Source organism: Rhinolophus ferrumequinum, chromosome 19 (assembly GCF_004115265.2).
Source record: "Rhinolophus ferrumequinum isolate MPI-CBG mRhiFer1 chromosome 19, mRhiFer1_v1.p, whole genome shotgun sequence".
Taxonomy (NCBI): domain Eukaryota; kingdom Metazoa; phylum Chordata; class Mammalia; order Chiroptera; family Rhinolophidae; genus Rhinolophus; species Rhinolophus ferrumequinum.
In genome coordinates, this window is record NC_046302.1 from 27,951,025 (window position 1) to 27,967,633 (window position 16,609).

General features: G+C 35.5%; 1 protein-coding gene across 1 annotated transcript in view; it reads left to right on the plus strand.

Moving 5' to 3' along the window:
• Positions 1–16,609, plus strand: part of ASXL3 (ASXL transcriptional regulator 3) — a 168,107-nt gene that overhangs the window by 21,719 nt on the left and 129,779 nt on the right. Inside the window, 1 exon segment of the mRNA XM_033135636.1 lies at positions 9,844–9,926. Coding sequence (XP_032991527.1) covers positions 9,844–9,926 — 83 coding nt within the window.

Below are 16,609 nucleotides of genomic sequence, written 5' to 3' on the forward strand. Positions count from 1 at the left end.
TGCTATTGTTATTACAAAAAGAGGGAAAAGGGCATTTTTGAAATTACAGACTATTGAGCTTTATCTCAACTCTTAGTAAAATTCTAGAGTATATTATTAAATAGATTAGTGTGAGCACTTATAAATGGAAGTAGTGATCCCTGGAAGGCATTATGGATTCTCTAAGTTAATTCATGTCAAACTAAATTAATTTACTTTTGATAGGATTATTAGACTGAGACATCAGGAGGATGCTCCTGTTGGAGCTAATTTCAGCCAGTCATTTGACATAGTCAATTATGGACCTTTTTGACAAGTGATGGACAAATTACAAACTTGGTCATAGTAGAATGAAATGAATTTGTAGCAGATTGAACATCTATAGACAAAGTATATGGATTGGCTAATCAATATCAGTCTGAAAGGAGATCCCAGAGGCACCTACAATAGCTTGCTGCTCTGTTTCTCATTGCCTAGTTCAGCTCTGCCATGAATAACTTGGAGGAATACATCAAAGTCATGCTTGTCAAATGTGTGGGTATCAGAAAATAAAAAGGGAAACTGAACAGTTGGACATAAGAATAATGATTCCAAAAGAACTTTATAAGCTTGAACAAATAACCTGAACCTAAAAAGATGAAGTTTAACTAAGTCTTTTTCAAATGTGTGGATGCCACAAAATATAGCTATTACCTTCGATAAGCAGGTATTTGGGGATATGATTTCAGAGGCTGCAAAAACGTATTGAGACAAACACTAGTGCGTTAAACGAGGATACATTCATGTCTAGCAAGTTTGGAGAATACATCACTAAATTATGCTTGTGATTTTAGAAGCAAATGTTGAAAGTTCTGGAGGTTTTAGTTGATTGACAGTGTGAGAACTGCTTTAAAAAAAGCAAGTGTCATATTAAGTTGCATTAATATAATTATAGTAGTTAGCAAAAGGAAAGTAATCGTTTCACTATACTGTATTATGTTTTGATCAAATTACATGTAGAATGTTTATCAGTGGTATTTAGCTAGTTTATTTCAATTAGTATAATTCTTAAATACATGTTGTGTTTTACAAGTGACATTGGCAAACTGGGGAGTATTCAAGGAAGGGTGATTCAGGAGGTAGTGTTGGCAGGCTATTTTATGTGAGGATTGATGGAAGAAACTGAGGATTTAGCCTGGAAATAAAGGGAGACTGGGCCCTTAATAGTGTTTACAACAGGTAACAATATATTATGTGAATAAATTATTGGACCTATTTTGTAAATTCATATAACATAAATACCATGCTATAAGCTTACCTCTTAGGAAAGTGCTTGGAATTTAATATTAAATAATTGTCACATTCAAAGGCAAAAACTAACATTACGTGGTAGAAATTATAGAAACGCAGATTTTTTTCACTTGCACAGAAAAAACTTTTCAACAATTAGTAGATTCTGAATAAACTGCCTGCATATTTCTGCAGTAGAAGGATTTCTTTTTCATTAAAGACATGTTTTACTTTTTTAAAAAAACGGTTCACATGTATTATCATTTTAATAATTATTAACTTTTTAGCCTTTTTTTTGAACAATGTAGAAATCCTGGGTGTCTCTAACTTCTGTTTTCTTTCTGTTTTAAGAAAGGAATGTCAACTGTTTCAAAAAATTAGAAATTTACTGATGTAGAGAAAAGTTGCCAAAATCCCACAGGAAATTTGAATTCAATTCTCAGTATTGTCTGCAAATTCAGGTAATAATCAATCTCTGAACTGTTCTAGGCCCAGAAAGCCATTTTTCTACCCTCAGCTATGCTCAGGTTATATGAAGCTGGGCGATTACAATAATTTTGCTGTAAGACAGAATTTCCTTCTGATGGATATTCTGTGATAGCATATATCACAGTTGCTTGAAAGTGAAAGTTTGTCTTTAAGTATGTATTGTCGGAAGTGAGTTGTTACTGTTGGTATATTACATTTTTACTTGATTTATAACCCAAGTAAAAGAGGATAATGTATAGTGTGCTAGTCTTCCTAGATAAGAGAGCAGGATCTAAAAGAGTACCACATTGTTAATCCCACTTTTTAAACACAGAAAGGAAAACTGTTAGACGATGAAAGTAGGCATGTGTAGTGCAGGGTTATCTATAAATCTGCAGTGAAATAAGTAAGTTGGATAGTGATGAGGGATGGCAGTATGGGGCCAACCTGTTTTGTAGAAACTCTGGTACAGTTGATGCAGGAAATCTCAAAAAGATACCACATCTAATGCTCATCTTTTTTTTTTTTTAATAGCTTTTCTTCGTGTTGAAAAGATTCACGTTTCTATGCTGTGCTCAACAAGGGCTCCCCCCAGCTAACAGTATCAGCTAATGTTTATTAACATATATTGCTGTACAGTCATTTGTCATTGGAATAATAAGTGTTTTACATTCATTATGTCATTTAGTCCTCACAACATTTTCATAAAGGAGGAAATGAAGAAGTGAGAGTCAGAGAGGTTAAACATCTAAGATCAGAGAGCTAGTGAGTAAGGGTTTCCTGGTCCACCTGACTCCAAAGCTCATACCCTTCTTTATTATTCTATAAAAATTCCTAATATACAAGGACTCGAAATATCTCTCAAAATTAACTTGGTCTTTACTGAAGCCTACTTACATAGTAGTGTTGCAATCAGGAGATACAGATAGGAAGAAGTACTAAGGTCCTTGATCTCATGAGGCTTGCTGTGTAGCAGGAAGAATATCATTAAACAGCGAATACTAATTAATGACAGTTTTGACAGCTGCTACCAAGGGAAAATGCTGTTTAAACCATTATCTGAGAGTTCAAGAAAATATTTGATTGTTCTTATGTGTAAGATTACTGAAATGGGGATTATGAAGTAGATACTGGGTATAATATCTTGACTATACGTCTTCAGTTTCCGTAAAACCCCTGTCATCTTGACGAGAAACAATTTAACTTAGTAAAAGGAGCAAACTTCAGTATCAGATGGGCTAGATTCATCATTTACTAGTTGCCAGGCCTCATGGGCACTTTATCTTCTCGGAGGCAGCTTTCTTCTGGGTGAAGTAGACCAATTTTCAAGGCTATTATAACAAAATTTCTGTGTCTTTTAAGTCACACGTTCACAAATACTGCTACGGCATACAATTTCCCCATAAAATGCATGCAAGTAGAATAGAACACTTGTAAGTATCATCTTTAGACCCTTAACTAATAATCACATATGTTAGGAGTAGAAAACAACCTAATTGAGCTTTAGGCAAGGTGCCGTCACTTTTTATGTGATTTATTTCCTCTTCTGATTACTACCAGGGATCCAAATTCATGTTTCATCAAAATAACATGGACCTTTGAGGTTTCTCAATATATGAACTGGAATCTATTGTAATATATGCACAGCCCCTAGAGACTTAGCATAGAGGAGCTGTCTAATAAGTGTCAACTGCTCTTATTATATTTAAACATTGTCATCATCAATAGCATTATATATACGAGTACAAGTCTCGTCCTTCTACTGACTAATTTTGTGATCTTGGACCAATTACTTCAACTTTGTGCATCTCAGAGAAAAGTTAATTCTGCCTTTTCTATGCACCACACTGAGTTGATGTAAAGGCCAAATAAAGTAAAATATGTTGTATGAGAGCAAATGAAATAATATGTATTGTGTGAAAGCACTCTGTAATTATAGAGAACTGTATAATGGCTTATTTTATAATCCCCAAATCATTTACCAAAGATATGAGACCTTAAACAGCTAAACATTTTAATGAACTGCCAGTATGGATAAAGGAAGATGCAAGGTTGTTAGAAAAAGGGAGAGAGCCAGGAGTTTGATACTCATTTCGGATTCCACAAATCTAAACATATATCATTGAGGTAATTTTAAGTTGTGGAAATCTTTTCATTTTGCAATCAAATAAGCTCCAAATATTTTATTCAGGGCCCCGAAAACCAAGATTTTTTTTTTTCCAGTCTGATGTTGGTGGACATCTGGGTTTTTGTAGGTTTTGGCCATCACACATGAAGCTGCCTCAAGTATTTCCAGCTGTTTCTTGGTTCACATGGTCCCTGGTCTCTGTTGACTAGTTTGCTAATAGTGTGCTTCTCTTTAATTTTCATTAATGAGCTCTAACTTTTTTCCAGATTGCACCAATTCATGCTTCTTTTCCAGCATTTCTCCAAATCTTTGTCAGCTTTTGAAATTATCTGTCTTTTAAAATTAAGTCATCTGGTTCATATTTTTGAAAAACCAAAATTTTTAACCATTAGATGAACAGTGGTCTGATGTATTTATTGATATCTTAGGGATACTTGAAATGACTTTTGTGTTTGAGAGACACCAAAGAAATCTTGAGTAAGCCTTAAAAATTTTGAAGTATTTATTAGGTTAAAATGTTTGAACCTAAAACAGAAAAATGCTTTCTTAGCTTGGCCTGTGCCCTTGATGATTTGGCAAACCGTCTCTCTTCTTTTCTTAACTATTATTACCATCCTTTTTTGCAGGTTGTTTTTCCCCTTCTACTAGGCCATGTAGAAGTCTGGGGGAGGAGGTTTCTGGGATGAGTCCATGTTGTGTCAAAATTGCATGAATCTAGATGTCTTTGAGATATGGTCTGATATAGTTAGTCACATAAGTAAAGAAGATGAAATCCAGTGGTGTATTTACCAGTTTTACACATCTATTCACAGTCTCTGGAAAATATAAAAGGATCCATTGCTAGGAAGGTCGTTGATTGTACATATCTATGTCCTTAAGCCATTGAAATCCTCCTTTTTGGAGAGCAATGCTGAATTTGAAACCTACTGGGGAGAAGCAGTGCAGGAGAAAGAAAGTCGTTGAGAATTGAAAGGACTTTAGTGTATGAGGCGGAAGCATAAGATACAACTCTTAGAGAGTGAGAGTGAAGTGGAATCACCAATATATCTCTAACACAGGAGTACAATTTGTTTTACAAAGAAAGAAAGGACATTTTACGTAAAGATTGAACACTGTGACAGACTGATTTGTATAGAGACAGTGATATCTGGCCAGTGGTTTCCAATTACAGTCTTGGCAGTGCGAGTTCTATTAATTCTAGCTACAGATATTCTTAGGGAAACTCGATGGTTTTAGGGACCTGTTTTTGAGGAAATAAATTATAAAGCAGCTCAATTGTTGGCAAAAAATTTTTGACAGGGACTAGAAAAGATCAGTTTTTATCCAAAGTAAATTATGTAGGAAAGAGAAAACATAGAGCTATTGAAAAGAAGACACAATTCACATTATTTGTAGAAAATATGATTCTGTACTTCTATACTATTGGAAATATTAAGAATTCAATTTGCTGTTCATATAAATAATAATTATCACAACTCAGTGACTTTCATAAATATTAGCAATAAAATGTGAGAATATTATATGAAAAAGTGTATTCATGGTTGCAACTGAAAATATAAAACACGTAAAAAGCTTATTACAGTTTATAAAATAAAACTTAAATACATGGAACAATGTGTGTAAATTTCTTTAAAATTTAATCAGGTGTCTCATTTAATTCTAATCTAAATTTCATCTGGAAATAGAAGGAAGTGAATAATTAAAAATTTAAGAAGGAATAATGAGAGCAGTGTCCTCTCCAGATAGTGAAATGTATTGTAATATAACAACAATTTAAAACAGTGTGGTGCTCGCACAACAATTGATTGAAAGGCCAGGAGAACACAGCAGGACCTCTGGATCAGCCCATGGACAGGACAGTGGTTTGCGGTTTATTTCAGAGACCCTGAAAATTCCCAGAAGTTCCTTTAGCCATTAGAGGGAATAAGTATGGGGGCTCTGAGCTCTTTCATCTCCACCTCAACAAAAATAGGTCTGCTTTTGTGCATTTTATATATTGGGTTCCCACATTTATATGTTGGTTTTACATCCAAAAGAGTTTTCATTGCCCTAATACTATAACGTGGTAGAGGATGCCTCATTAACCATGACTGGCTTACTAAACAGATTATGTTGGGGACTCTTAATAGGAAATGGGGGCTTCAGTTAGTGCTACGCCTTGGTACAAAAAGGTAAATTCCAGATGAATTTAAAAATAAAAACATAAAGATACTTGAAAGAACTATTTGTAAGTATTTGCATGCTCTCTAGATGAAAGGAATTTCTAAACATAAAAGCAGTAGAAGTCACAATGGAAACAGATCTGATGGAGTTGTTAATATGAAAATAGAAAACTTTACATATCACCCTAAAATATCCAACAAGTAAGCAACAAAAGGACTAAATACATATTATTAATATGCAAAACAATATCATTCTTATTTTATAAAGACCTTTTTATACATTAGCAAGAAAAACAATATCCTGTCATATTCTAGCCATATGATATTCATTTAGAAAAATATCTCTATCCTCTTTAGTATTTACAGACGCATAATAAAAATAACAATGAATTACCTCTTATTTGACCTACTGAGTTGGCAAATATTACCAAAAAGATAATACTGGTAAAGTTGTGGAGAAGGAGGCAGATTCAGTTCTGAGAATATAAATTGTTAAATTCTTTCTGGAAACAATTGGCAGTGTGTCAAGAGACATGACAGAACTCACATTCTTTGACTAAATAATACTCCTAGAATGTTACATTCAATATAGTCTTTGGAAATTTATTTTTATTAATTGAATTTTTCAAACAATGTAAATGCCTATACTCAGTGAAGTGTGATGATACCCGTTTTGAAAAATTCAAATTACACTGAGAAAAGTAAGACAGTTAATAGATAGTATGTACACGTACTTTAAATAATTATATTAAAAATAATATGCATGAGTAAAAAAACTAGAAGGAAATCGCAAATCTTAGCAGTAGTTAATATTCTTGGTTGTAGGCTTGTGGGTGCATTTTCTTTTCTATAATATGGGTATGAGTTTGCAGTTTTATAATTTTTCCTATCAGAAAGCAAGATTATTTTAAATAATTATCCACGGCATACTTTAAAATTGAATTTCCAGTTTTGTCACAATTACATCAGTGTTGCCCAAGCCAGTCTGAACCTGTTTTGATTATCTGAAATATTTATTGGACCTATTTCTGGAAAAATCTTATCATAATAAATAAATGGTCTTAAAAATTGTGGCTAATCCTACTCCCTTCCCTGCTCTAGTGCATCCTTGACCCGTTTTTAAAGAGGTAGTTACAAGATGGAAAACAATTGGAGGAAGGTACTAAATTCAAAATAAGTATTGCATAACCATGAAAACATATCCAAATACTAGTTGTATTTGAAAATGTCATGAAGGCTAATCCAGAAAGTATAATTTTGCAGGATATATGCAACTGGAACACCTCATAGCCGAGGGTTGTTGGGGCAGTGGGCCGTTCCTCGAGCGAACGTTTGGGCCTGGTGGCTTAGGATGCCATTTCACTCTGACTGTGGCTTCTTCCCACCGTAGCGTTTGAGTATGGCTGCCTGTGTGTCTGATTCATGTCTCTGCCACGTGTCACATTATTTGGATGGTATCAATGTTTTGTTTTGTGAAGGTAATTTCTCTCTATCTTTTGTTCTAGTAACGTTCACACAGCTAGTTCAGTGAAGCTTGATGGCACCCAGGACCCTCTCCTTCTCTGTCTCCTTTCTCTGTCTTGCAGGAACTAAGGGGTGGCTTCTGGTGTTCTGTGTGGCTTCATCATTCCTTCCTGCCTCTCATCCACTTCATGATGTAATTCTTGGCACTTTTACTTCCTTTGTAGAGTAGGATGTGATGTCATAGAGAAGGGGACAGGGCTATCCAAATTCTCTCAATTGCTGGGAGGAGCTGCCCAGGTGTGCTGAGGGGCCTGTACTCAGGAAGAGAAACAGGGAATCCTCCACAGTGAGTAACCCCACTTTTGAGTGCACCCAAATTTCTGTTACAACATTGCCCAGTACACTGGAGTTTCCTCTTCGGCTCTTTCTGGGTTTAATCAGTTTGCCTTTTGGACATTCCCAGTTCAGCTCAATTTTCCTCCTTTCTCTCCTTTCTCCTCTCTCCCCTTCTTTCTGCCATCCTGTGCCTCTCCCCGCCAGTTCCCCTCTTCCTTGCTTGCTTACTGATGTATGTCTGTGTCTACTGACCTTCTGCCCATATCTTTTATGAGAGACCATCAGTGTCCCCAGCATTGCCCATCATTTGGGGGTGATGTCCACCCTGTATACAGTCCATGTGAGCACAGCTCTCAGTAATTCATCAGTATGCACCGCTGTACTTACAGTTCTTGTTTTGAAAATTCTGTCAGCATTTTTTGTTTTCATGTCTATTTCTTTCCTTCCCTTCTTTGTGATCTAATCTTTCCCCTTTTCAGCTCTATTGTGCAGTTTCCTTCTTGCCTTTTTTTTAAACCAATATTTTTACACTTTAGTCCTCTTCCCTATACAGCTTTGCCTATGTTTCTTTTCCCCCCTTTCCCAGTTTTGAGTTCAGCTCTCCAGTATCCTCTGTGAGGACAATTTTTCTTCTCTCCCAATAACATACTTGTGGCCATACCCTCTTTCTAGTGTTGCTCGTATTTCTATATTCTTTAAAGAACCTACCAATTATGACTGAGGGACTGATCCAGACTGGGAAAAATGGGGGAAATTTCCTGGGAACTAGAAAAGGGACAGCAGGAAAGTGGCCCTAACTGTGAGGTGGGGTTGCCTGTATGTAACTCATTGGAAGACCTTGATTAGAACTTTTGCTAGCAACCTAGTTGAAATTTGTCCATGGATAGTAGAAGAGATCACAGAGCTATTTTAAACAGATTTGGAAGCCTTTTCAATTTTCAGTTTTCAGCCTACCCTTTTAATTCTTAATAGTTATGATCCTTCTAGTAAATAATCACAAAGTAGAGCTCTAGAATGTTCCAGTTGCATGGGGCCATGCCTTGTGCAGAAGCTCCTGTACAGCATCTTTAAGTAGGTGTTGTCTACCCATGGAGGAAGTCATTGTGAAGATGTGTGTAGACTCTTCTCTTGTACCCAGAGGTGGTCCCTCTAGTCCCTGTTGGTGAGGAGTGTGGACACTGCTGTTTACAGCTTTCAATACATGTAGACAAGTCCCTGGATAAATAAAGGAACTTGATTTCCAGGGCTGATGGTCTCGTACCTGTGGAAATAACTAGGTCCCATGGATTCCCCATACTTTGTTTAAAAGAACTCCCTTCCACTCAAAAATAAGTAGGACAGAAGGGGAGAGAAAGAAAATGGGATCCAGTTTATTAAACTGAGATGGGCTGCATGGGAAGAGGAAGGTGTTTACTTGAAATTAATTGGAAAAGGCAAAAGAAAGGAAACTGAGCGGAACTGGAAAACACACTGTTATGAGTTACTGGGGTTTCTGTATGCTGCTTCCAATTTTGGCCATGAAGGATTTTTTTTCTTTTTCATTTTTTTTTTTTGTAATATAAAAGAGGTTGATCAAAATGTGAATCCAGTGAGGTTATTTCTGACTAGTACTTTGTTCTCTGCTATTGGTAGTATTCAGGCTCCATGTTTCCAAGGCCCTAGAAATTTAGGAAACATTTTAACAGCCTGAAAGCATATCTTTAATAATAAAATACTAGCAATTTTAATAAAGGAAATTATATGTATTTAATAACTTGGTCTTTTTAGGTTTCACATTTCTTTTTTGGTGTATACACCCTTGTGACATTTTTTGAAGAATGGCCCCTAAATGTTGCAGAAATTGCCATAAATCTCCAGAAAAGAAATTATATTACATTCTTACTTTGGACACCAGAGCTGTGTGATGGGACCTTATTTTGATATAACAGCTCCTTCCCCTTTAAATTTTTAGGAAACATTGCATGATTCACACACATTTTCATCTTGTATGCTTCCGTGCAATAATCTATGAATCTCATGTTTATTTTTATTTTTCAGGCACTAGAAAAACATCCCAACTCACCAATGACAGCAAAGCAGATATTGGAAGTCATTCAGAAAGAAGGGTTAAAAGAAACAAGGTCAGTATTTATAACATTTCCTGTTTTCATTGATTAATAATTGCCACTAATTGCAAAGCAATAGATGTATTTGATTTTGATTTATAGTTGATTGTGAATTAAGTAACTATCTACAAATTCTTTTGTGACTGCCAAATATTTGGATGACCCAGGATTTCCTTGGAACGGCTTGTTGCCTTAATAAATTACGTTAGATGGACTCGTATAGAACATACATTGTTAACAAAGAACAGCACTATGTGAATTAGCCACTCATGGGAGTCACTCCTCCTCTTTCTCTTCCTTATAAGAGGAGATTGTGGTTTTGAAAGTCAATAGTGAAAGAGAAATACTTTTACAGGCTTCATAGATAGGACCCAGGATATAAAGATGAGCTCAGTCTGATAATATTCAAAGTGCCGGTGAATATGGTTGAAAATTTAGCCCTCTTATATTTAGAACTCCTCTACTTGGAATGTCATTAATTAGCTATCGAGCCTTTTAAAAAAAAAAACCAGCAGTTTTATTGAGATATGATTTAGACAGTGTAAAATTCACCCTTTTAAATGTACAATTCAGTGGTTTTTAGTATATTCACAAAGTTGTGCAATTATCACTACTTTCTAATTTTAAAGCATATCCATCACCCTGAAATGAAACCCCAATACCCATTAGCAGTCATTCCCCATTCCCTATTCCCCCAACCCCTGGCAACCACTAATCTACTCTTCGTGTCTATAGATTTGCGTGTTCTTACATTTCACATAAATGGAATTATATAATATGTAGCTTTTTGTGACGAGCTTCTTAGCATAATGTTTTCCATCAATGTTGTGGCATGAATCAGTACTTCATTCCTTTTTGTTGCCAAATAATATTGCACTGTATGGATAAACCCCATTTTGTTTATCTATTACAGTCCTTTATTTTTATTAATTTTATGGTTTTGGCTTTAGCCAACAGTTTAGGGCCATAAAGATATTACTCAAGGAGGGAAAGAAAAGTTTGTTAGAGAATAAAATAACCACAGAGTTGACATATATGTGTATGTAATCATCCGTGTTACATAGTGAATTTCTTTGTATGAAGTTGTTTACCTGCAAGTGACTGAGCATGTAGTGGTTGCAATTTGGTGAAAATTCAACCTGCTGAGATACCTTTTAGATGTTTTGACTGCTATTGAGATATTACTGATGAGAGAAATGAATATCCTCCTAAGGCCAACTTTTCCTGAAAACTCAGTAGTACCTACAACTCCTCTAACTGTAAAGCATGCGTAATATTAGCCTCTCCCTGTTTAAAATGCATCTTTTGGAAGTTCGATCCATGAACATTATAATTTAATGGGGCATACATAAGACAACTAGGCTGAAATTTTCATCTTTGTTTTAAAGGCTTTTTCAGCCTGTTCTGCAGTAAAGAGCCTGAGACAACGTGTTTCTCAGCTAGCTACACTGTGTTTGCATTAATTGTTCTCCCACGAAGTGGGGACAGCAGCGGGGAGGGAAGTTGCTGACAGAGCCTCACAACTCTGGTAAAGGAGACCCTGTTTTGCTAAGCTAGATGTCAGTATGAGGAGTTAGAGAACAAAATGGGAACACCTGGAAATTAATTTTCTCTTTGCTGCATGTCAGAAACCCTGAAAATATTTATGCCATTTAGAGAGAACTGAAAATGTTTGCACTACAGCCAAAAGAAAAAAGGGGGTAAAAATCTTAAGGATATCAATTCCTGTCGAATGTGGACTCTGTGCCAGAGGAATCTGCCAATGCAGACATAAAAGCATATCCTATAAGCAGACACGTGAAACTTGGTCATTGTGATATTCTTCTCTACAGGAGTCACCATGCTGCTGTCAGTCGTTATGGACCTTGAGATGTAAAATCCCTGTGCCATGGCTCTGAGCAGCATTTTGATTACACTTATTGGAACAGCATTATTTCATACTTTCAAAATGCTGGTCTTCCCAGAATGGTACCATAAAGGGTTTTCAGCATGCGCAGTTATGTTAACAAAACAAAAACAAAAGCAAAAAACAGTTTATTTAAAGAGTAAAGAGCAATAGTCGCTGTAAGGAATTCACAAGTTAAACAAGCAAAGAAAGGGACCATAATTCTATTCGAGTTCTATTCCGTAAAATCAGCTGTGCATTGAAGAGCCTCAGACCATGCATTTTATGTTCTCATTTCTAAGTTTCTTTAAATCTCCTCCCTCCTGTCAGTGGGGACCTGTTTCTTATGGCTGGTGTGTCTGTGACCACTCTTCCCTTGTTTCCTAGTTCTAGTTTGCTTATTCGGATCATCTCTAAAATAAAAGTATGTAGATTTTGAGTGAGTTTTGGGCTTTCCTACACGTTATGTATGCTTTAGGGAGCAGATTCTGACATATATTTTGCCTACTTAGTCTACTATTTTGCTACCTTCCAAGTTCTTAAATGTTTTCCAAATATTTAAGGTAGCTGAGTAAATGAAGTATAACTATTTTTCTTAAGGAGAGTTACATTTAGAAATACCATCATAATAAGGTCAAACAGCTTTTTTATATCTAGGTATTTATTAATGATGTGTTTTTCAAGAAATGCAGGTTTGTGATATGCCTAGTTAAAATGCAGGAGAGTGATTGTGAAGGTAACTAATGTGGCCACAACCTTCTGCTGGTATCATCTGTGGATGAGAGGTCACATCAACGGTCCTCCCCAACACAATCCACCACTGTACCTAGCATTCTAGAAAAGACAAGACTGGGTTTTGAATTCATCATCATTCCTAATCTGGCTCTAAAGTAACACCACTCGTTTCAGGTACCCTGGGGGTCCTTTATTCTGTGTGCCAGGTAGAGTTCCTACAGCCTCACTGTACTGTAATTTTGTCCTCCCCGCCGGTCTGGGAGCTCTTCAAGGGCAGGATACTTAATACTCCTGGCACTCAGCAGATACGCAATAATTATTTGTTGAGTAAATAATCTTCTGTCTCAAGATGTTAAGTTGCTGGCACTTAGTGATGACTTTGGCTTGCATTTAGAGTTAGAAGCTTCTTTTTAACATTACATGTTGTGTTTTTCATCCTGTTCAATAGTTGGTTTTAATCAAAAGGAATCTAACAGTTTTATGGGAATTCTATTAAATATATGCGTCCTGATAATCTGCAACAGATTATCCGTGAACGAGTAAGATTATTATACTGTTGCTTGTTATCAAACACTGTAAGTGCTGCTGGTTTAAACTTGTAACTTATAATAATAATAAAAAAATACACCAATAGTTTTGGCCACGCTGATGTGAATACTTGAATGTGTTCAGTACATGTGATATTGTTAATTTATTTGACTAAAATGAAATTCTTGACACTTTAGGCTATCTTTTCCTCTTTTCAAGTGACACTTGAAATTACATATTTTTCAGGCAGATGTGATAAAAAGAGGACAACTTTTCTATATTGTGTTCTGTGTATCTTCTTCATGTTATTGATGAAATGTGTAGTATATCATTAGATTCTATTTGGAAATGCCAGACTGAAATAAGTATTTTCCATGTGGTGTTAAAAAGGTATACGAATATAATAAATTGTCAGAAGGACAAATGGTTTTTATTGAAAAACAAATAAATATATCACGCCATGGTGTCTTAGAATTGTTTTTTGTTTGTTTGTTTTTCGATAAAAATATATTTTGGTAAGTTTTAATTCCCTTCTGTATAACAGCGTACAAGATTTTATCAATACAGTTATACTCTGGTCCACCTATATACTTGGTTTGCTGATTCTGAGTGACTATTTTCAGACTTCTGTTACTTTGTATTTATGAGTTGTCAACAGTTGATAAGACATAGCAGTTTGGAATACTTTTCAGATGATCAGAGTCTTAAAATCGGTCAAATAGCCATGTTGTCTGTACAGAGGGGATAAAAATGTGCATATTTCAGTCTGCTGCTTTTGTGGATAGATATGTGATATGCCTGCTTGGACTCTTGGCTAAACATTCCCACTTCCTCAGGGAGTTAGAGTGCTACTGTAGAATATGGTCTTGTCTACAGTAATTAAAAATATTTGTAGAAAAAGAGGAGTAACTCTGGTTACCATGTTGGTTTGGCTGACTTTTGGGGTTGCCCTAATTCTGCTTTTCTGTTTTTGGTTTGCTTATCCAGAAGTGATAATTCCTTTACAAAGAAGACTGAGGGATTTCTGATGCCTGAGAATATGTTTTTCTCCATTCTTGTAATTGTTAAATTGATGCTTCCAAAGAAATGTGGACTCATTTATAGTGACACATCCAGGTTGGATGGTCAAGGAGAGAGGCTTGTAGCACTTACTAACTAGAGCAGAACAGCCGTTCATCAGTGAGGCATAATTTCTTATGTGCTGGGCATTATCATTACAAGATATCTGCCATTAATTTAGCATGAACTGTGATATGATTTTCATATTAGTTGATAATAGGAATCAATTTTTAATGGAGGTGAGGCAGTCATAAAATAAAGGTAAAAAAACTCACACAAAGCAATTAAAAAAACCTCATTTGGATTGGGGTAGGGTAATATTTATGAGGTATGTTTTCACAATATTACAGATGCCTTACTTAAAAAAAATCTATGTTAGATTTTGTCGGCCATTTACAGAGCAGCAGCCTATAATTACATATCACAGTAGGGATAATTGAAAAGGTTTATAAACAATCTCTGTTGTGTTTAGTGTTACTCATAATATGGACATATTTTAGATTTTGTAATGTGGAACATGCAGTTGACAACCCAAGATTTTTAATTATTCTGGCATCAATGAAAATTTTTTATTCCCACTGATAATTCAGAGAATAAATTTGTTTTTAGCTACTTGTCTTAAGGTTTCGCATGTTTTCCATTTTGTAATCTCTGTTATGATATGCTGAAATTAGGATCTCCACTTTGTGCAGTGGTTTATTAAAGATGTTGCATTTTTCTAGGGGAATAAAATGTCAGAAAATTCTATTACCATGTATAGTGACAAACAATAAAATTTCTTGGCATTGCTCTTGGTGAGATTTACGTTTCTAATTAGTGCTATAGGAGATGATTCTTTCTCGCTGCTGAAATGTTTTGTCTAGAGATAAGAAAGAAACACAAATAATTTCTACTGCAAAAATCAATTCTTATCTCAGGACTCCATGTTGGCATCCATCCTTTCAAACTGAAATTGTAGTCGAGTTTGTTTGTGTTGGGACATTTTAGAATTACAGTGTTAACTCATAGTGTCATCCCTGCCATTTGCTAACATCTAATCCTTTCATTGTGTAAATGGTGTGCACAGTCAGCTGCTTAGGGAGGGCTGAGTGAGACAATGATGTCATTAAACAGAAATATAGGACAATCTGCATATATTTATGTGTGTTTAGGTGTGTACGTGAGTGTGTGTAAGCAAGCTTTTAGAATAAGTCATCTCTCTCAGTTGATATAAATTTTACTGGTCATTTCTCAAACTGAAATCTAAAGTAGAGTCATACCTCTCTTCTCCTCTACCCCCATGGCCAGTTGGTTCTTGGCTAGTGTCTGTGGCTACTTCCTAACTACGTCTTTCTTTCTTTGTATCCCCACTCTGCCATTCATTCTTCACACTTACAATTTCTTATCCAGATTAACACACTCTCTTCTTATCTGGTCTCCTTAAACACAGTCTCCCCCATTTTAAATCCATTTTTTTCCTCAAACACTACCACTTATCGTAGCATTTCTTATCTTGTAACCCATAATATTTCAGAGGATATATTGCAGCTAGTAAACTATGAGTTGAAAGATATCATCAGTTGTATGTATGGTGATAATTAGATCAAACCAGGTATGCTACTTTTTTTCCTAATCACTTTTTTTGCTATCTAAATAAATGCATGACATGCTGCTAATGTACGGTTTATGATATGAATAATGAAAGCATACATTATGACTTACAGTTAGATGAGATTTTGAATTTCCAATCTGCTCATTTTTATATACATTTGGTTCTTCCCAAAGTATGTCATTTAAAATGTTGTTTGTTGGCATTGAATGCTTTTTTTGTACATCATTAATTAGTTTTAAGTTAACTGGTATAAAAGTGATAAATAAGAATTCATGATTTATACATGGATATCACTAGTTGGTTAAAAATAACTTTGTATTCTGTCATAAATTAAAGTATTTTTACTTAAAGTTACTTTTTTATAGGAGCAAGTGATGGAAACAATTCTTCAGGGGGATGATAAGATTATATATTCCTGTGAAAGCATTTCCTGAGTTAAAAAATAATTATGTGAAACATGACCCTCTGAGGTCAGGTTCCAGCTCCTCAGCACACCCCTGCTTCATCTGGACTTGAGCCACTTTAAAGCCTTTATAGTCAAGCATCTTATATTGCAGCCACAGTTGACTTACTTGCCTTTCACTGTGAAATTTTTCTCATTATCTTTTCATGATTTGGAAAGTAGAAGTAGAGCTCCACGAGGCACTTATGAATTGTGTCATGTGTGTATGTGGGGGTGTGTGTACTCACACACACTCACATGCACTTCTGGTAGTTATCACATTGTTCCATGAGAAGCCTATACGGTTGGATTGCCGAATGGGGAGGAAGCATTTTTCAGAGCACTCACACCAATACAATACATTTAGAACAGGACTCTCCCTGGTTCTCAGAGTGAGGTCATATTTATAGTGATTGGCTTAGTCTGCTTAGGATGCCATAACAAAATACCTTATGCCG